Source organism: Apostichopus japonicus, chromosome 6 (assembly GCF_037975245.1).
Source record: "Apostichopus japonicus isolate 1M-3 chromosome 6, ASM3797524v1, whole genome shotgun sequence".
NCBI lineage: Eukaryota > Metazoa > Echinodermata > Holothuroidea > Aspidochirotida > Stichopodidae > Apostichopus > Apostichopus japonicus.
In genome coordinates this window covers 3,942,038-3,964,902 of record NC_092566.1, presented here as the reverse complement: position 1 = coordinate 3,964,902, position 22,865 = coordinate 3,942,038, and the positions used below count along the sequence as shown (strand labels likewise).

General features: G+C 37.3%; 1 protein-coding gene across 4 annotated transcripts in view; it reads right to left on the bottom strand.

Moving 5' to 3' along the window:
* LOC139968711 (cell division cycle and apoptosis regulator protein 1-like) overlaps nt 1-22,865 on the bottom strand; it is a 63,170-nt gene that overhangs the window by 27,281 nt on the left and 13,024 nt on the right. For all 4 annotated transcript variants that reach the window (XM_071973013.1, XM_071973014.1, XM_071973015.1 and 1 more), the window contains exons 2-4: nt 18,333-18,408; nt 9,025-9,227; nt 5,954-6,138 (exon numbers count right to left, since the gene is read on the bottom strand). In XM_071973013.1, the coding sequence (XP_071829114.1) occupies nt 5,954-6,138; nt 9,025-9,227; nt 18,333-18,408 (464 nt within the window). The remainder of the gene's footprint in view (nt 1-5,953; nt 6,139-9,024; nt 9,228-18,332; nt 18,409-22,865) is intronic.

Genomic DNA, 22,865 nt, shown 5'->3' with positions numbered 1-22,865 from the left:
AGGTATCTTCCTGTTGGTATCGTATGTCATTTTGGCAATTCCCCTCCTGGTTTACAACTTCCCACAGTTTGATATTATGTCTTAGTACAGTAACAACACATGTAACTATCCAAACTGAGATGGAGAGATTCCTTTCACATTTGTTTATACCTGACACAACAGACAGAATACTGATGGAAAGTAAAAGTCACTTAACAACCATGACTGACTTTCATGATGGATAAAGAGACAGACATACAAAGAAGAGGAAAAGAGAAAGGAAAGGCTTGGGGGGGGGGGGAGAAGCGACACAAAGCAGATCATCATGTCTGTACCTGTGTCTTATTGTCAAATCCATGAGCTACTACAAACAGCAAGTACTTAAAGGCTCTGTTTACGCTAGACCGTAAACCCTGGCACTCTGGATCTGATATGTAGTGTAGACATGGATCAGACAATGAGATTTGAACCGTGTGATAGAGTCAGACCGAGGGAGGGTTAGACCCTGCTCTGTGTTAAATTCGTAATGCAAACGCAGCTCTGGTCTGACACGGATCAGTGTTGACCTTAAATTTCTGTTGTTTTCATTTTCGTTGTTTTGTTTCCCGCCTAATTTGACACAATATGGATATTTCCCCCCCCCCCTTCACCTTTTTTGTGCAGATTTCCATTGTTGAACTCAAAATGAAGTAACTTTTTCTAAATATAACTGGTTCCCTTCAACCATTGGTCCAGTGGATATACACAGGAAAGTCAACCAGAAGCAATGAAGCTTCACAGAGTCATAGACATGTAATGCTTCAAGACTGGACATGTCAGAGAGAGATGAATTCAGCATCTGGATGCAATCTACCATACCAATCTGTACCAGAACTACTTCAATTTGTTTAAAGGGTATTGTTCAATATTACATTTCAAGCGAGGGACCATGGCTACAGTATTTGGTGTCAACTTGGTGGCAAATATTTAGTAGCACGCATATCCATTTGCCAAAGTTTTTTCGAGAAAATTATTGGAAATAAACTAAACGTGTGTTGTTCTTTTCCTATTTTACCTAAAAACATTATTAATTAGTTTCCAATTTTTATCTTGACAGCATGATTTGTTGAAACATGAATAATTGCACCAACAATTATTTCGAGCTTAATGAAATAAAAAATCTAGACAAGGTAGATTAAGTTAAACTAGAGGTGATTTTATCTGTTAGACTAGTCCTGCATTTTATATGGACAGATCTATGTAACATCTTGGAATAACTTAATGTTCCAATTTTGTAAAGCAGTTTTAAGGCTCTTAATTGTATCACCTCCTAATACTACATTCTGATGTATAAATTGCTATATTTCTTTGGACTTGTAAACCATATTGACCATTTTCCATAGTACTTTGCAGTGTCATTATGCATAAATTATTCCCCAAACATATATTCTGGCTTTTTTTTTTGCAAAGTAAAATTTAATAAATCTCCTAAAGGCTTTCACCTATGGTCAAAACATTCAATTGGAAATGGAAGGGGGGGACCCTACAAGTTGGGCTGAAAGTTTCACAAACTGTCTAAGCTACTATTCTGGCTAAAGCATCCACTTTCCCTATTTTCTTTCACCCACAGACACTTGCTTAATACCCTTGCTTAATACCCATGGCCTCCAAAGAGTCTCACCAAGAATGCATGGAAATATACAATTATACAATTATACGGTATGATAAATAATAAAACATCGGCAATGTTTAACCGGAAAAGACTGTGATCAAAGAGATAGATCTGTAACATAATAATGATCTACCAACAAGAAAAACAAACATTGTGGTGATTGCATTCAACGTTTATACCCAATCATTGTCATCAAAATATTCGGTTGATTGATCAAAACACACAGGTCAGATGTATACACTTTGGAAAGATTTCAATGGTACTTGAGAAGCACTACAACATCCTGTGGAAAGTAGTAGTTTTCCCAGAAGCCTGGAATGGAAAATTACTAGCATGCCTTGACACTGTTTAAGTTTAGAGACAAATGGTAGATTTGGTTTGAAACCATTGCTTTAGTCAGAAACTGGAACAAAAGGAGTGCAATTCAATGCCTGGGTGTCAAATTCACAATCCCACAAAGGGTTTGGTGAGCATGCACAGTAGTACCCAACTCCCCCTAGGTATGGTCTTAAGAGATTCCATCGGTGGCTAACATGAATTAGATGTTTGTTTGTTTTTGTTTTTTCCAAGCCACACAAGTCTTGTTTTACAATTTTTCTAATTTGCCTGTACAGACCCTTTAAATGCAGCCGTGCCGATATATATGTCGAGTTGTAATGCAAATTGCAAGTTTCCACTTGAAAATTTCAGTAAATGATGACAAGGCATCCAGACTTGACCTGAAATGAATCACACATACCGCAAAGAGATTTGCTCTCAGACCAAACTTAATTTCAAGGGACGTCATATATAAACATCTGTAAAAGTACAGTGCCCACTGGGCATGCTAGATGACGTTAACAGATCAACTGAGCAATGGAAAGTTTCGTGTGGCAACTACCCGAGAACGACGCAATAGTTGCCAGAGATTCCGAACAACCTTACCAAATTTGGAGATTGATTAGCACATTAAGGTACCATGTCAAAAGTAGGATGCTGAGAGGGCTGCAGCTAAGCTGCATGGGATAAAATCCTCTGTGCGCTCATCTCACACAATAGGCACTGCTGGTCTGAAGAGATTTTTTTCTCTATTGCTTGACATTGATTCATCTTAGCTGAGATGGATTGTGCTGCAGCATTTGTTTGATACGGTGCATTTTTTTAAAATTACCGATAGTCATAATTTGCTTAAAACAACAAAGTTTCAAATTATTTCCACAAGACACACTGTAATACCACTCCTGATCTCCAGAAAGTCATGCATGCTCACAAACCACAACCAAGAGGAACTCCCAAATGCACTTGTCATGTTCATGTTTTACTTGCTCCTTATCATGTGTTACTTTTCATGTTTGTTTTGTTTATTGCCAATGCACATAATATTGTTATCTTTTAAGTTTGCACTTGTACACTAAAATTGTCACTACTGGGTAAGAACCTTGTCAATCTATCAACTGAATAAAACACTCAATACAATTGCAATCAACAAAAGCAAAAAAAATAGAAGCCTTTTCTGTTGTAAAAATTGAATAAACCATTTTCTCTTATTTTCTGATGCAGTGAAATGCATGCATGCAAGAAAGAAATATTCACCTTCTACTGACTAAAAAAGGGATAACACACTTGGGTGATTTAATGACAAACTTTGCACAAGATCAGTGTTATTTTCTTTTCTCCATTACAACTCACTAGTCAATGCCGTTGACAAAAGTGGGTTTAACAACCGCGCATATGAAAGCTTCATTTAACACAAATATGATTATAAAGCTCTCTCCTTTCAGAATGGCTGGATTTCATCTGCACAGGCAAGCAAAAATGACCTTGTGCTGTTATAACCAACTTTCTTAGCGCTTTCATCACCGAAAAACATGTACATTTCATCTACCCAGAGTTCAATGTTCTTGAAAGGCTGCTTAGATACCAAGTTCTCAGAGGGTAGGATATTTAAAAGACTGAATCTCAAGTAAGTCTAGAGGCACTTCATGAAAGACCATACAATGACACAAGAAATTTAGCTCACACAATATACACAAACAGACCCACAGACCAAAAAGAAAAAAATCCAGAAAGCCAGTTGGCTTTGTGATTCCTTGCCATACAATGTGCTCAAAATTCCAAATAAATATCTGACTAATGTAGAGCAAGTGAGTTAAATTTGTCCAAGAATTAAGTGAGCACCAGATTCAGCATTTGTAAAAACCCAATACTACTAAGTCAGATATGATACTGATATGCTTCTCAATTATGAATCAAAACTAACCTGTGAATATTCTGTAAGACATCTATCACCCTCCCTTTCCCATTCACATGTTCCTCCTACCTCCCTCCTACCTCCCTCCCTCCTACCTCCCTCCCTCTCTCCCTCCTCCAGCTTCCGTGGATCAAATCAAATCATGTGTTAGTGAAGTCAACATCTCACAGACTACTTGAATCAAATGCTATACTACTGCAGGAGTCTCTGGTACACACCAGAAATGAAAACAGACACAGCTAATTAATCCAATATCCTCCAGCCTGTTGTCTCATACTTTTGACCTTTCCCTAGGATTGCGCCCGGTCCTGGGACATTCTGTCAGCATGCTAAATGAGGTGCATGGTGATTGAGCTATGATGAGCTCATGAGAAAGTGCAGTCTGGTTTTAACTTAATACTGTTCTTGAGGAGTGGCCACAGTTGACTCTGTCATTCCTTGCACAGCAGTGGGGCACAACAAGTTTGCACATTGACTGACGAATATCTTTTAACACTGTACCCAACGACTGACTGAATGTCAAAATCATAATCCGAAAAGCGTATTAAGACAGGAAGAAGTATACTTGATGATAGCAGTAACCACTTAATTTGATTAATTTGATATTCAGAGTATAATGAGGAAACACCAGGACATGATATTAACAGAATCGTGATACACAGCAGATCATTGAGTATGAATCAATCTCTCTGACTCAAAACCAAATTTCCTTCATAAGTTCAGAAGAATAGTTTCTTTGCCCTACTGAACAATATATGAAACCCTTTCTTTGGATGCAAATAGTACCTACACAAATAATACACCATCAACTCCCAATCCATATCCCAGTCCATCTCACATAGCTCCTCCACCGATATGACTTTTTTTCCATATTTAGAGAGATTATCTCCTAATTATTTTCTCTCTCTCTGTTTGTAAAATGTTTAACAAAACTGAAAGTGCCGCTGGGCTTTCAGATCGGGAGACTTTATGCCGTTTACTGCATGAAGCAATAGCGAGTACATAAAGGTCACTAGCTATGAAAATAAGAACAGCCCAATAGTCCTGAGAAAAGAGGGTTCTAGTGGACTTTCCATGACAAAGACAGGGTAAAGTCAAATAAGAGTTGAGGGCTGCTGCAGGGTAGGTAGCTAGCTGTCACACCATCTCTGACCTTTGCAGACAGATTTCTTGTTTGTGTGTCTAACTAGGCCAAGACATACAGTACAATCCAGACCCATAAGGAAGTTTTTGAGCAATTGTTTCCTGCACATGCGTGACAAACCTAGTTACTATGGTGGTTTTAAGCCAGTATATGAAAATTACTCTTTGTGACAAAACAATGGGGAAAAACCCACACAAGTGGAAGACTGTGCTGTGATAGTGTGCTGTGAAAGTGTGGTGTAAGATTTTCAGAGTACATCATTTCTAAATGCATTATTAGCTTACTAAAACAAATTTAAAAATTGTACTTTTTATTATATATTTTATATAGTTTTAATAAATTTGTAAGAAAAATATCAAGGTGGCCTGGGCCACAACAAAGCATGGTTTGCTAGGCCTACATTAATTTTTAACTTACTAACAAGTTTACTCAAGATAATGTGGAATTTGCTACAATTTAAAATCATCAAAAGTAACCTAGGTTACACCGGAATAGAGAAATTTATGAACGATGAGACTAACCCGTCTCACTTCAGCATCTATGCATTTCAATATGTAAAGTAAAATGTTTTAAAACTGTGTTTTCAAATGAAGACATCCCTCCTGACAACTTTCTGGTCAATGTTTACCTCCACCTCCTTACAAGTCTATGATTCAGAAGACCCCCTACAGATGGAAGAAGTTGGGGTAGGGGGGGTGGTGCATTGCTAAAATGTTACCAATTTTGGTAGGCTGGATGGAATGGAATCACAGTACATACACAGTACTACAGAGAGGCAAACAATATCATGACATATATGTACCAAGATTCAAAATTTCAGCCCAAAATCAGTAAAAAAAAAGTCTCAAATGTATTCCATGATCTATATCATAATCTTTATTGCATAGTGAGACAAGCATCAGTGATAAAATTATTGATGTATTGACGTTTCTTAATATATTAAAGTCACCTGGTTTGAAAGAACACATCTTCATCTAGAAATCCAAAGGTGTCATGAAGTTTGGTGACTGTACCCATGAAGACCCTCTGTTTGGGTTGATTGGTCTGAGATTGCCTTCCACCAGTTGGGTAGCTAACAGTAAGTTGGGAGGAAGGGGCTGTGACTGCAACAGCCATACCCTGGGCTCCGAGTGGCTAAGCGTGGAAAAAATGGCAGATTGTTATTACAGTACTATTTAACCTGTTCCTGAGTTTCTTTGCAACTGTACTTAAAAGAGGTGGGGGCCAGATGGGGGTGGCGAATAGGGGTACAGGGGATAGATAGGAAAGTACATGACTTGAGTGGATACAGATAAAGAGGAGTGACATAAGGAAAAGAAGCATGTTAGTTGATAGGAGCCGTGAAATTCCTCCTGCAGCCGGTAACCACCTTTCTACAAATTTAAAGCAGATCATTTCTTATTCTTGTACATATTTGGACCAAAACTAAGATATATTTCCAATGCGATATATGAACAGGCCAGCATTTTTAAAATGGAATTTTCCATTGAACTAAGAATCCCTGTACACAAAAAGGCTCCTTTATTTTTCACAGCTGCTTTCGTAACTTCCAACACATTGTGAAAAGGTCACCTGTGACCTTCAGTTCTTTTGTCATTGTGGTCAACAAAAGCATATCCATTTTTACTGATTGTCATTTGGAAGAATGCCCTTCACATGTGTCATTCTGTTTCATAGCCCTCCATAAGACAGTGTAATATGCCTTGCCTTCACACAAACATGGCTAAACAGTATATATATGAGAAATGTCCATATTGTCCAAACATCTGTGTTGATTTTACAACCCAAGGTAAGTAGTATTAAAAACAGAGAATGGCCACACTGTGGGTTACAAGCAGACGATAGAAGTTTGTGCATTAACAATCACACCAAGTATCGAAATAGGATGGATAAATCTAAATGTACGTGTAAATTTTACAGTCAATTGGCCTTCTATCCACTAGAAATTTGACTTGTCCCTTTAACTGAACAGTTATAAGATCTTTTTTCCTTCTTTACTAGGGGCTTTGCCGAAAAAATTTGGAAGCTGGCCTGATTTAGATGTTTACGAGCTAACCTGTCTTCACACAACCTTAGATCCAAAGGAAAAACAAAGTTTGCGAGAGATGCGCCGGTTGTAGAGGTAGTACCATGCTTAAAAAGGTAACCATTTCACTCTAGGCATGGTAGTGCGAGAATGCTCGGGTTGTGGGGAGACAGGTAGACGAAAAGCAGAGTAAATTATAGTTGATCTCTATTTTCAAAAAGGTTTAAACCAAAGAGTTGGATCAATACTTCCTTCTATTATAATATTCATAGGCATAGATTGAGTTCTAGGATGAGTATATATATAAATAAACATGGATTTTTAGCACTCTGTAAATGAACTAGATATACGGAAATCAGTTTTCAAATGCTGCAATTAATTATCAATTCATTAACAAGCAATCTCTCTCTGTCAAGAGCCACAAAATATACATAAGATGGACCTTCTGAAATTCCACCTGAAATGCAATATGGTTATTTAGTAACCATGGAGACAGAACCTAAACACATCAGATTACAAGAATGTTTATTTTGACTCATCGACTGACAACGCCCATCTGATCCTTTGCCAATTTCATGATCATGATCACGAGTCTGTTCATATTAGTTTTTTGGCCCACTCGAATCAGACTGTGATTCGATGATGAACAGAGTATCCCATGTGAACACAGTGTTACTGTCACACAAACACAGTGTTACTGTAATACAAACACACAGCAACTTGGCTACATCAAGGTTACAAACCTGCCTAAGGTGAGAAACTGAATATCAACCCTATGGTTAACTGTATCACACTTAAATGTGTCAGAAATGTAAGGAACAAACAGTATATCAACATTGCTGGAATTGTTGTAAGTAAAGTTAGCCATCCTTCAATGTGTGTGTACTCACCAACCATACACAGTTACGTGATGAAAGAACATCACTTAATAACAGAATGTGAAATACAAGCAGTTTTCATTTGTTAAAACAAAATGAACTATTTCAGAAGAAAAGTAAAACACTAGCATTTAAATAGTGCTAAATGGTAAAATTACATTTACTTGATAGTACATTTAAAATATCATGCAGATTTTAATCTCAGGTAGGATTACATCTGTGTAAAGAGTTTTTCCACTCTTCAGAAAATGATTCCTACACTTAATCCAAGTACCCTGGTGATGTGCATCATATAATCCAGCCTAAATGGATGTTTTGAAGAAAGTTTACAACAATAGGAACAATACAGTTTCAGCAATCACCATGAATCACTTTTCAATTGACGAGCTCATAAAATTTTGGCATTAAGCCTTAAAGAATTGAAACAAGTAAGCTTTTGTCTAAACTTTATTGTGTCAACTAAAGAGCTTCTTTTGGCTCTTTGAGAACAGCAGACTAGCTTTAGTTACAATTATGCCCAAATCCGGCAGCTGATATTGTGATCAAACTATTTACTTTATATCCTTTCCATTTTTAAATACAAACAGAGTTCTAGATGTATATGCAACGTCTCCTACTGAGTCATTTGTAACAATACACAATGCAAAGCAAATAGAGCTTGGGCATAAACAAGGCGTTGTTTAGTCTCACCATCATCATTCAAACCAATCGTACGCTGTTTGATATCCACTGTCTGTTTCATCTCATTTTTTAAAGAAGGATATTCTATATTCCTAGACGAAAATATTGATCTAGTTCCATCATAAAGAAAATTATATGGGGTTGTTAGATCAAATCTATTCATACAAAATCTGTATCAAGCTACATGTATATATGGATAGTGCAAATTGTATTGCATTTATCACACTATTCACCCTGTGACACTAACCCTAAGTGAAATATATTGATCAGGAGGAATAGGGTAAACTTACATAAATTGAATGTATATATATGTCATATCATGTGAGTGAGGAGGTTGGCTTATAGGCCATGCCACCATCTAAATGGTAACCCCCTGATTACAGCATACACACAGCAATATTAGTGAATCATAAATTATATTTCTTTAACAGTTACCTGCTGCATAGACATGACATGTGCCTGAGGCTGGAGAGCAGCTTGGGCTTGAGCCTGGGCCTGCATGGCATTAGCTTGCATCTGAGCCTGCATGGCCAATGTGTTGTTACCAGCAGTAGCAGCCATCTGCTGATTGTAGAGTCCAGCTGCTGTAGGGCCAAGACCCATTAGGGGCTGAGCTTGGATGACCTGGTGGTGCGCACCTAGAAAGGGCGAACAAAACATCAAATCATGAGCTATCCACCCTTGATTCAAACTGAGTTATTTATTGGCATACAAAACTAATATACAAGGACTTCTTCCTTGTAACCGCTTCAAATTTATGTTTTTTTGCCCTGTTTCTCTGTTGTTTTTTTTTTCCTGTGCATAACTGACAGCCTCATAAATAATGTTATTTGAACTGGGTGCTATCATATTACTGTATGTCTTCTTTGTAGAGAAACAAATATATACAAGGAAGCAAGCACAAAATCATTGCAAAACTGTCAACCTAAATCTGAATACTACAGTTTGCATGGTTGGTTAGTTCAGAGTATGGACAATAACCAATATATCAGTGTAAAGCTCACAATGGCAATTTATAAATAACATGTACATTTGTTTGATGTAACAATGCAACATTTCGACCGAGCATCTGCCTAAGGCACCAGTGAAACTTGGAAAGTGGAAGCAGCTGCCAAATTTTTGCAGATACTTGGACACAAAGTTCTTTATAATTCCCACCATGCCTGTCTATTTTGTGTACAGGTAGTACGTACCAGTTGTACAATTTGCACTCTACTTAAAACTTTAAGGTCAAGGTTAATCAAACACACCTACTGTAATAGACACACAAGTAAATGCAATATTGGGAGATAGGGAACCACAGTTATGACCAGGGTTGCCACCACGCCGGGCGGTGCTACCCAGCTCTCAAAATTTCCGCCCAGTACTCACGGTCAATTTCAGCCTTACCGCCCGGCACAAATTAGCCTACAGTACCGCCAATAAGTAACTTGGTAAAGATTAGCGTGATTCAGTGCAAAACGCAGCTTAACTGTAATTAACCCCGCTCCAAATAAAGGAACGTGATGCACATGAAAAAACAAAGGTATCTCAGGAGAATTTTTAGGATCAAAACCCTTTCTAAATGCCACCATTTTGCATGTAGGCACCATCAGGATTTGAAAAATTTTCAAAATGGTAGGGGGACAACCCCTCCCCTTATACCCCTCCCCCCAGGACGCGGATCACTGTCACAAATTACCCGGCTCTAAAAATGGTCTGGTGACAACCCTGGTTATGACCCTCACAGACTTTGTTACTTTTTCATACCAGAACTCGCATTCACATGCTAAGTATAAACTTCATCCAACTTTAACTTTTAGTTACTTTGTTTACAACTTTTCATACTTTGACCTCTGTTGACCTCAAAGGATCTTTATTCTCTGTTGACATTCAATGCACTTTAAACCCGCGGTCAAAACAATATTTGTTGTTCACACAAAGGTGGACATACATGCTAATGTATGTACAGTATCATGTTCAACAGCGTATTGTTACTATTTTACATCAGGATAAGAATTAAAATTAGATACAACTTGGTTCTTGTACTCATTACAGTACCTTGGTCCTACATAAGATGTATAAAGTTTAAACAAGCTTTAGAACTGGAATTATAGAACATTATTAGAGTTTACATTATAAATAATTCTTATCCTCTCTGTTGGCCTCACAAACAATTGGGGGAATTACTTACAAATATGACTTAAAGAATATTACAAATATGTCCTTGGTCATTTTGTTATTACTGGCAGGGTATTCTCAACAAACATTGAATTTTCTATGCAGGCTAGAAAAATATCTGGATAAGACAGGATGCAATTACAATAAACACTATTGGGTCTCTGCTTGTATCCTGTTTGTGTGAGGTATTGTGTAATTGTGAAACAATCGACCAGAGGTTTAATGAGGGTTGCCAGAGGATGTTGCTTCCCATCACAGAGTTCAATTATACAGATCGTACAATTTTGTTGTAGGATTACACATAAAATCAGCCAAAATAAGTCAAGTTAACACTTCACAACTCTACAGTATGGGGTGGGAAAACAACCATATTAACTGTCCATCACTCCCAATATTCCATTCTTTACAAGTTGGTTGGTGAACAGCTTCCTAGTCAATTTGGTGGAGAAGTGAATACATATTTGCATTCCAAAAAGTGATTTCTATAAATTTCAACATCTCGGCAGTTACAGTGTTTTTCATTATAAGCTAAGTTGATTTGAGTGCATATGTATAGAATGGAGACGGGTATTAGAGAATCCCCAAAACGTAGCGGTTTCGGGATTTACAAGTGATGATACTTACCCGTCTCCTAGTCAACTCATGCACTTTCCTATCATGTAGTTTAAGAAGATAGGACAGTGCATATGCCTGGGAGACAGACTGTAAGAGAGGAGTAAAGTGAAGTATACCACTGTATGCGAAGTTACGGGACACGAGAAAGGGAAACTCAAGAGCAATATTGATTTTTGACATATGAAAGAGGAACAAAATCTAAGCATTCTCGTGAAACTTGTATTAAAATCCTATGCACTGCATTTCAGATATTGAAGTTCTTGCATTTTCTTGTGTGACTTGAAGCAAACAGGTGTGATGTCATAGCTGCACACTGACAAAACTATGGTTTATTTTGCTTTATGTTTCAATCTGTTGTATTTGATCTGTGATTGGATCTAGAGTTGATTGTTTGCCAAAAGGGGGAAGTGAAGTTTTGACATACCAATGCCTGTGACTAAAGTACAATATGGATACATCAAATTTTGGAGTAGAAAATCAGATGCAACTTTTAAAGAACAAAAAAAAAAAAAACTTGTCAGTGTGCATCGATGACATACTACCTGTTTGCTTCAAGTTCACTTTTGGTACGGGAGGTGACAACTTCAACTGTCAAATATCTCAACAACAAAAACGTTGGATTTTAATGCAAATTTCACCACAATGCTTAGAATATATATACTCCTTTTTGATACATCAAATATATACCACCATACTGAGTAGATCATGTTGTACAACAGAATTACAATCAACATCATGACATACACATGTGCATGTATTTGTGCACAAATTTATACAATTACAATGGGTGGAAGCAATCACGACATTTCCTTCTACCTTCGATGACAAACATTGCACAAAAATGTCATTGAAGTTTCACTTTCAAGGCGTGATGAGTGGAAACGATAACAAACACACCAGATGGCCTTGAATACTCCCATAGTATGATAATCAAACAATATATTAGGATCAGGATCCTCTGTTCATGGAACCTGGCAAAGAACCGGCAATCAAAAGTGCTGGTACAAACTTACTGTACATGTTTACTATGTTCAGCCAACAAGCAGATTTTTGTTAACAGATGCTCAACTTCACATCAAAACATTTCACCACAGAGCTAGCAAGCAAATTTGCACATCTAGGGCATGCTACACAAGCTTTGACCACACCAGTTGTCATTAAAGTTGAAATACCCTATCGCTTAAAAAAAAAAAAGAAGAAATTTAATGCTAAAATTTGTCAGTTTCAAGCTGTGAGGCCGACTGGTTTCATCTTAAGGTTTGTTACTTAAGAATCATCCCAACAATTTGCTATTTCCTACAGTAACAGTGGGAGTCAACGCTATTAAACTTTCACAAGCACCACACCACAAACCAAGACTTGATCAAAAATATCAATGATGAGAAATACAGTGCCATCAAAACTCTCTGAACTACTAAGTCCATCATAAAAATGGAACTTGCATAATTATATACAGGTTCTGTCCTCACATGTATGCAAAAAATGACAAAAAACATTCCATAATCTTTGAGCTACTGTAGAGAAGTTGGCCACTCTGTGGATATATCAGACAAACTAATCCAAGGTTGCAAAACGAAAACATTTTGTCTTCAACTTTCAAAACTTCAAACTTTTTTGTGTCTTTACCATTTTTATACATATTCTTATATTTTCATTCACAGCATGACTGTAATCATAGCAGATAAACACTTTGACAATATCCAGTTATCTTATGACCAATCATCAAATGAGATTAATTGAAGATAAGCCTATTTTTGATTAATAAGCTATCTACACCAATAATACCAACAGTACCATCATTAATACAGTCAAGCTACTGTATATCAGGGAATAACTTATACAGTGCTCAATTTGTCCTCTGGTGACTCGGACGTTGGCTTCGGGAGAAACTCCCGGTCCGGACACCGGAGCACAGACAACGCAAGTTTACGGAGGCGCCACCACAGTCCACAGCTCTTGTGGGGTTTGTTGTTACCTGATAACACTAAATTATTAACTGGACTATGGAAGTATGATTTGGTAACAAAGCAGTCTATATTGTCACAGTTATTGGATAAAATTAATTGCAATTTTGCCAGTTATTTGTAAAATAAAATAAAAAATTGTGCTTGCAAACCTGCCTTACAGTGGGCCAATAGTGTGGGAATGTATTTTGATGCAATATTCCAAAGTTGGCTTTTCCAAATGGTTGTTTGAAATCTATGCCTGTACATGGTATAACAGTATACAGTACTTAGCCATTAAATAAGTATTGAGTAAAACCTGTTTTCTTACTTATATTGAGAAGTTGCCTGCATTTGGAGTACATATATAAAGTTAATTAATATGCAATTTGAAGGTTTCTCCAAGAACGAAATTTACAAGGATGCAATAACAATTTGTCAAGGTCTTTTAACTGATGACCATATGAATGCGGACATTTTCGAAAGACAGTTCTACAGCTGGAAGAGCTAAAATCAATAACTGAGGCAGTTAATTGCCATGGCAACCAGTTTTAACACAGCATAAGAGATCTGTCAGAAATGCTGGACAGGTAGTACAACATGGTCAAAGTGGACTTACTGTGTGGTCTAATTACTAAATTACTTTATGCGAAGCAGAGCTCAGGCATTGAAGTACAGGTTATTTAACGTCTTAATGCCAGTGGACTTCACCATATGCCAATAGAATAAAACAAAGCAGGGACAATTTCTGCAAATAGACATTGAAACTTAAAAAAAATGTATTGTGAGTTGGTTAAAAGTCTATAGTCAAAGAATTGATTTCTTGACCTAACAGTAATTGATGTATGTTGTAAATCAGGAAATGTCAGTCAAAACTTGTTTTAGATAGTAGATTTTTGAAGCACTGGCATATTTTAGAAAGAGGGCAAAATTGTGAAAGTCATACCCTCTGAGCTATAAGTTATGTATTTGTGCAATATATATTTGTTCCTTTTCAACTTTAGGTGAAACGGCAGAAGTCAGACATATACTATACACTGTTGACAATAACCTTTCCATTGCAATGCAAAATTTCGACATTTATTTATGTCATACAAAGGCATATTTTAGCAAACTGTGGCTAAATTGTGAAAGTCTCACCTTCTAAGCTATAAGTGATGTATTTGTGTGTTAAACTTCAACTTTTGGAAAAACAACTGAAGTCAAACATTTCAGAATTGTACACACTGTCAACAATAACATTTTCATTGCATCTCAAATTCTACTCTATGTAGTCAGCTTAGACGGACTAGCAGGAAGTGTGTCATGACTATCGCTCTAAGAAACGGTACAAAAACAAACAAACCTAAAGATACACGTACCAAAATACCATATTCTGGTTGAACATCAATGAAATCTTAATTTTTCATTTGACCAGCAAACTTCTTTGATAATTTTTGAGTAAAGTCAACCAAGATTGAGTCTGGGCATCAAAGCCAAAAATAAAGTGATCCATTCCAGTCCCCTTACAACAATACATTAACCATGTGACCAAGATGATGTCATGTCAAGTAAGTATTACAGAAAATGTTTATGACTGCCTGTATGGGTAACAGATGGCTCACCAAAGTACAAATTCTTTACTTAACAGCTGTGAAGATCTAATTAACCAAAACATGAAGCAATAAAGAATGAAGTTTGTAACTATTTCACTGTCAAGTGACATTGATAATCAAGTTCAGTGGTTCACTAAGCAAGGCCTACGAAACTTTCAGCTTCCATGGGCAATGGCAGTCATTTCCACGAATCTAGAAAATGATGGCTTCGCAGTGTATTTCCAAAACTTTGGTTTGGATATTTACAAGTGACAAGCTTACCCATCTCCCCACAACCTTAGCACTCTTGTTCTACCCGGTCATACAGGGCACACAGTGTTAAAAGGTTACCAGTTCATTCTAGACAAGGTAGAACAAGAGTGCTAATGTTGTGGTGAGACAGGTAAGCCAGGAGTAAAGTAAATTTGCAGCTGTGAATGAAAGTGGGGATTGCCACCAACTATGGACTGCATAACTCAGTTGGTAGAGTGCTGAATTTGTAATCCAGAGGTCACTGGATTAAATCCTGTTCCAGTCGTAAACTTCTTTCCTCTTTTCCACTGTTCATAACTTCCCAGTCTTGCGGTTCCGCATTACTCCTCTACCTGTACAATTTTACATATATATTGTTGGTAGATCTATAACCAACCAGTGCAGACATTGATTTGTTTTATAAATCTGTTTGTCCCTCCTGAATTATGCAAATCTCGGTTTTGCGAACTTGACTTACCACAGCTATCAGAGCTCTATAAATGACATTCTCATAACATTCTCAGAAGGGAAGCAATTGAAACTACATTAATGCCTTAACAACCTGGAGAATTTCTACAAAAAAAGGAAACAATCTGATAACTGACTGTAAGTCAGAAAACTTGATGTACCTGACATGGAGAGTAATCGTCACACATGCCAGGTAAAACTGAGTACAAACCGCTTCTAGCATAAATTTGCTAAACAATTACAACTTTCAAGGATTGCAATCAGCATGCATTCCATTCCTAAATATTTTTTTTTAATTTTTTAATTTTTTTTTTTAATAAAAAATTAATGAACTATTAATCCAGTAGACATGTCCTTTCAAATTTGTCTCTTTCATTTGTCTTCTTTATTCCCCCCTTACTGAACTTTCTTTCCTACGAGCGTTTCAGTCTCTAGTACTGTATACATATTTAAATAGCTCAGTTGACTTACACTTGATCACAAGCAGATGTTATTGTATGAATCTCTTACTTGCACGCATTAGAAATATCTCGTGGACAAAGTGCACTGTCTGTATGTACATACTATTATGTACAGTCAATTTCAATAAATGTAAGGCTTGCAAGAACCATGCAGAGATAATCAAACGGTACAGGAAGTCAGCGAGGTTCAGAAATGCTCTGAGAAGTGAGTGAAGCTCTACAAGGCCAACATACCATCGCCCTAACTGAGAGATTCTCATTAGCAGACGTACATTTAATATTGACAACGAGGAATAACTTGGAAGGCCAGTACTAAGCCCATATGAAGAAATGCATTATGTCGACAATTATGTCGGTAATTATGCGCACAAATTTATGGCAAACTTATCGGGAATAACACTAATGATGATCACATAAAACAGAAGAGGCAGTAATACTCCTGCAGCAGCCTTATGACGTTTGTGTAGTCATAAGGTGATGATGGTGGTTAACAGCCCTTAATTAATAAAATTTAGCACTTTCCAGATCTATATATTGTCAATTAACTAACAAATTTGTGAATCATCAAGAAATTCAACTTCAATCAAGTATGTGACAGTGGACAGTTTTGTTAGAGTATGATTTTGAGTTTGATTGCAGACTTTTGATAGCAACTTGAAATCCAAAACGTACACAAAATATTGCTTATATATGATGGTGAGACTGATCACACTTTCGTTTTGTGCTAAGATTGCTCGTTACTGCTTCGTTAGTGAAAACATGTAAGGATGTTTGTTGATGTCCTCTGTCAGTCCAAAGGAACAACAAAATTCTCATAGCTACACATACTTATCCGGATTGGGTATTCTTAAGAAATGCTAATTGTATTGACCTGTCCTAATAGACCTACTAAATATTTTTCTATTCCATCTGTAGTGAACAGTTTAGCATTGCCCTCCTGTTGAACTAAGTACTGCGACTTCAACGCATACCTCTTTTCTTCGAAATCTACCATTACATGAAGTGCTCATGTAAATTTTATGACTAATCGTCATTGGCAAGAACTATGTGAAAGAAAACTAAAAGTTAAGTGAACGAACCACATTGCAACGGAAAAACAGCATGGACAAAATGATATTCCATGAAAAATGCTGCTTTATTGGCAGTATCTTACATATTTTCTTCATCTACATAAACAATGAAGCTCAAAAGTCAGAACTTCAAGGTTTCAAGTCTGTTTGTTTTCAGGATTGGGAAAGCTGTGTCAACTGCAATGAAACAACATTGATGACGACACCAGAGGTTCTAACCAACATTTACAACTGGATGCAGTATGATATAGTATGATATAGCAACATAGTTGTTGAATTCTTACCAGAACTGAACAATAATTTTAGCTCCATGAGCTTATAGAGAATCCATGTCCCATTCAACCAGAGCCAGGGAGGAGGGAGGGCAATGCATGACCTTTAGGTCAACCACAACCAAGAAGAACAATATGACAACCTCATCTCTCCATGTCAGAGCTCATATGCTAAAGAAGGCCAAAGGTCTGAATGCAAATACATATCCAGAAACAAAGAATCCACAGAGATTATAACAACTTTAAAGGGCTAGATCAATCACCTCAAGTTACAAATGCAAAACGATAATTTTTTGGTAGGGAAAATTTACTTTTCTCTCATCATTTTGGCCAAATTTTCTCATTGTCTATTGTTTATCTGCTAGCTTCTATTATTTATACATTTTATGTACATGTTCACATTAGGCTTTGGTGACAATCACTCCTCAGAATTACAACGTCTGGACAACTGATCACATTACCCTATCACGATCGAACTCCACTGGCTCCCGATAAGTGAACGAATCACTACAAACTACTTCTGATGGTGTTCAAATGTATGCACAATGTAGGACAAAGCTCCCTCACCAACTTATTGCAGCTCCGACCATCATCCACACGCTCACTTCGCTCTAATTCATCACTGATGTTACTCATCCCTAGAGTAAAAACACAGACTTACAGCTTGAGAACAATCGCATCCAGTGCACCATGCCTGTGGAACTCACTTCCAGAACATGTAAAATGTGCAATACTGTGAATGGTTTCAAATCAGCTCTCAAAACGTATCTTTTCACCAAAGCATATATGTTATAATTGTTGTTATTATGTTAAGCACAATTATTTCATAGTTTTTTGGCGCTATATCAAAATTATGTATTATTATTAACAATTAAACTGTCTATTCTGATAACAATTCTGACTACATGGAAGATTTCTTCATGCTTACCTGGGTTGGCTGTACCCAAGGATGACCACGGTGGGTTTTTACTACCCCCAAACTGAGACATTGAGATGATGGCAAGCTAAAATAGAAAAGAAAAGGAAAAGAAGGTTTACATTAATGAATGACGCAATGCTGTTTCACTCCAACTGTATCTCTTACCAACCTCCCCTTCCCCCACCCCCAAAATGAAACGCTGTGTGTGGAACCTTGAGTGCATCTATGGAGGCAAACTTCCATGACTAAGGAGACTGTATGGAATTGATAATCTAGTCAAGAACTTATTTAAAGGTTCCATTGTTATAATTATAACTTCATGTTTGATATGTTAGAGAAATGAACAAGAGGGACAGCTAGCGATATGCAATTACGCTAACAACACATCATCTCATAACTCTTGAAGTTTTTTCAATGTTGAAGAAATGACCCTTAGGGAAACAATGGAATGTATGCATAAAGGGTCAATGATAAAGTCATTTAGATGGCCTACCAGTTAATAGGGCTGTTTGGCTTTCTCTGTACACTGTCATGGAGTGTTATCATATTATTTTGACTGGTTCAATATAGGTCACAACAATATAAGACCAGACAATATTTCTGGTAAGAAAACTCCCAGGAAAACTAACACAGGTCACTCTGTGAATGGTTAATTCAGAAGGAGTATTTGGGTAGGTGGAGTCTTGTATGTAGGATTAAGGACTGACTGCTAAAATGGAGGAGGATCGTTATCTATGAGGAGTAGGTGCTATGCAACGTGGCTTGAAGTTCGAGCCTTCACAAAAGTAACAATCTTGAACATTAGTAGTTGCAAGAACATATGGAATACCTTGCAGTCACAGTACATACAGTATGACTGAGTAGGAGGGTAGAAGGGTAAAATATTCTTTTGATTGTATTGGTTGTGGTTGTGTAAGTGTATATTTGTGTGTTGGCATGTACGGTCTGTTATTACGAGTAGGCCATCCTACTGTATGTGTTTCCTTATTGACAAAAGAAATTCTCTTTCACTCAGTAAAGAAAGCACTTTCTTTACTTTATGTTTACAGACTAGGCAAGGCTTTTGTAAATATGGCAACTATTCCAGAGGCATTTGTCTTTCTGCTGAGACTGATCAGAGTAACTCAATCAAATAAAAAACTGATTTACCTACCATTTAATAATCAGTAACAAACTTATTGCTCTGTTACCAACCCCATTATAAAGCCCAAGGTTATTACTTGTTCTTCTCAGAGGCCCAGTTCAGAATGATCCATTGTTCTCTTGAACCAACAATCAACCAATACTGGAATACAATAGGGAGTGCGTGCTTTCACCAATGAGGAAGACACAACTGCACAGACTGTTCATCCACTGATATTCTAGGGTGGAAAATAGTCCAAAATATTTCCCTCATAGCACTTTCCTAAACAAGAGCCCAAGGGCACTGTGGTTCCTTGCTTGGGGTATATGACAATACACATAATATTATCGAGCAAGATTGGGCTGAAATAGTCCAAGTAATTGTGGTCCTACATGTTCCCATAAAGTAACCAACACTATAGCCAACACTTTTGTGATCACAAAATGTGATCGGATTTTTTATCAAAAGGCACTTTTGAGATCTAAATATGGCGTCGCAAATGTAAGAAATATAAGAGACCTACAAGCGTGTCAACAGATATGATAACAATGGTGACCTCAGATGACATGACCTTTAAGTTTCAAAATGTTCCACCACCCCATTCACAACTTGTCCCAAATATCAACCATGTCACACCCTGGCATTGAGATTTAATTGCATTAAATGTCAAAAAATTAACTTTGAACTTGTATGTAACTTCACACACAAAGGTCACCCGGAGGTCAACCAATTGAAATTTTTGATCAGTGAGACCTAAATAGAGCATGACTGTAAAAAATTCAAACATTTTTTCTTTGCCCATTTTCTCCCCCATAATACTACTTTTTTAACATTAGCTGACCTTTGGTAACCTTGGATCACATGACCGTTAAGTTTGAAAATATTCCTCTATACCATTTGCAACTTGTCCAAAAAAATCAACCTTGTCACACCTTGGCACTGGGAGTTATTGCATTAAATGTGTGAAAATTAACTTTGACCTCAAATAACTTCGCACACGAAGGTCAAATGGGGGTCAACCCATTGACATTTATGATCAGAAGGTACATTTAAAAACTGAAAATAGCATCGAAACTGTAAAAATCCACAAAACACGAAAAGGTCACCAGAGGTCAAATTGAGGTCAAGGGTCAACCAGATGCAGGTCGACAATTGGATTACATTGAAGCAACTCCCAACCCTAACGGACAATTTGTTCTCAAGTGTCGCAAAAATCCTACTTTTTTAACATTAATTGACCTTTGGTGACCTTGTATCACATGACCGTTAAGTTTGAAAATATTCCCCTATACCATTTGCAACTACTCCAAAAATATCAACCTTGTCACACCTTGGAACTGGGAGTTATTGCATTAAATGTGTGAAAATTAACTTTGACCTCATATAACTTCGCACACGAAGGTCACACGGGGGTCAACCCATTGACATTTATGATCAGAAGGTACCTTTGACTTCTGAAAATAGCATCAAAACTGTAAAAATCCCTAAAACACTAAAAAGGTCACCAGAGGTCAAATTGAGGTCAAGGGTCACCCAGATGCGGGTCGACAATTGGATTACATTGAAGCAACTCCCAACCCTAACGGACAATTTGTTCTCAAGTTATCGCAAAAATACTAGTTTTTTATCATTAATTGACCTTTGGTGACCTCGGATCACGTGACCGTTAAGTTTGAAAATATTCCCCTATACCATTTGCAACTTGTCTCAAAATATCAACTGTGTAACATCTTGGCACTGGGAGTTATTACACTAAATGTCTGAAAATTAACTTTGACCTCATATAACTTAACATACAAAGGTCACCTTGGGTCAACTTATTGACATTTTTGATTGATGAGAACTAAATTAGAGCATCAAACTATACAAAATCAAACATTCTATTCTTTGCCCATTTTCTACCCCCAAAATACTAGTTTTTTCACATTAATTGACCTTTGGTGACCTCGGATCACATGACCGTTAAGTTTGAAAATATTCCCCTATACCATTTGCAACTTGTTCAAAAATATCAACCATGCCACACCTTGGAATTGGGAGTTGTTGCATTAAATGTCTGAAAATTAACTTTGACATTGTATAACTTCGCACACGAAGGTCACACGGGTGTCAACCAATTGACATTTTTGATCGGAAGGTACCTTTGATATCCAAATCTAGCATCAAAACCAAACATTTTCTTTTTTGATCGTTTCCTCCCAAAATAAGCACATTTTTTCTAATGTGACCTTTGACCTTTTGACCTTGGTTTCAGATGTAGTTTAATCTCCTGATTCCAAAAAACAAAACGAAAAGTCTGTACAACCATCCTAACTCCGACCGAAAAACTTTGACCCCATATAACTTCGCACATAAAGGTCACACGGGGTCAACCTATTGACATTTATGATCAGAAGGTACCTTTGACATCTGAAAATAGCATCGAAACTGTAAAAATCCCCAAAACACGAAAAGGTCACCAGAGGTCAAATAGAGGTCAAGGGTCACCCAGATGCAGGTCGACAATTGGATTACATTGAGGCAACTCCCAACCCTAACAGACATTTCGTTCTCAAGTTATTGCAAAAATACTAGTTTTTTATCATTAATTGACCTTTGGTGACCTCGGATCACATGACCGTTAAGTTTGAAAATGCTCCCCTAACCAGTTCACAACTTGTCCCAAAATATCAATCTTGTCGCACATTGGCACTGGGAGTTATTGCAGTTTTAATATTTTCGGTTTTTGGACCAGAACTGACCTTTGGTGACCTTTGTGGGCACCAAAAACAATAGGGCACACCTTCTCCATATGGCGGATCTATAGTCCAAGTTTGGCCTCAATCCAACATTCCCTTATTGAGATAGAGCGTACCCAAGCAAGTGTCACAGACGCACACACACACACACATACACACACACATACGCCAACCTGACTGCATAGGTTCCTTTTGCTAAAGCAAGGAACCAAAAAGAATTAGCTTTAAGAAAGGAGTACAGTACCAGAGAACATATCAAGCTCTTCATAGCTAGTATTGTCTGCCACATTAGACATTGTTCCTCTTAGAAATATTCATGTCCCAAATATATGTCCCTACAGGTGATTGAATGCTTAGGTAGCGATCCTGACCTAGTGCGCCTCAGCAGAGAGAGACTGTAGATGCAACACCTTCCCACCATTCAACCGCATGGGCTTAACATTCAGGAAGGACATGACTAACCTTTCTTCTGCTTCCCCCCCCCTCCATCTCCCCTTGTTCCTCCCTCTGTCACCCCTGGTCTCCTAGCTCTCTTCCACCTTTATTCTCCACACTTTCCTGTCTTTGTCCTTCTCTAGTTTACTCCCTACCCTCTTCTCTTAATCCTCTCTTTGTCCCTCTACAGTTTATCTCCTACCTATCCTCTTCCCCCTGTTGGTTTCTTTCTTCTCTCAGTCCTTT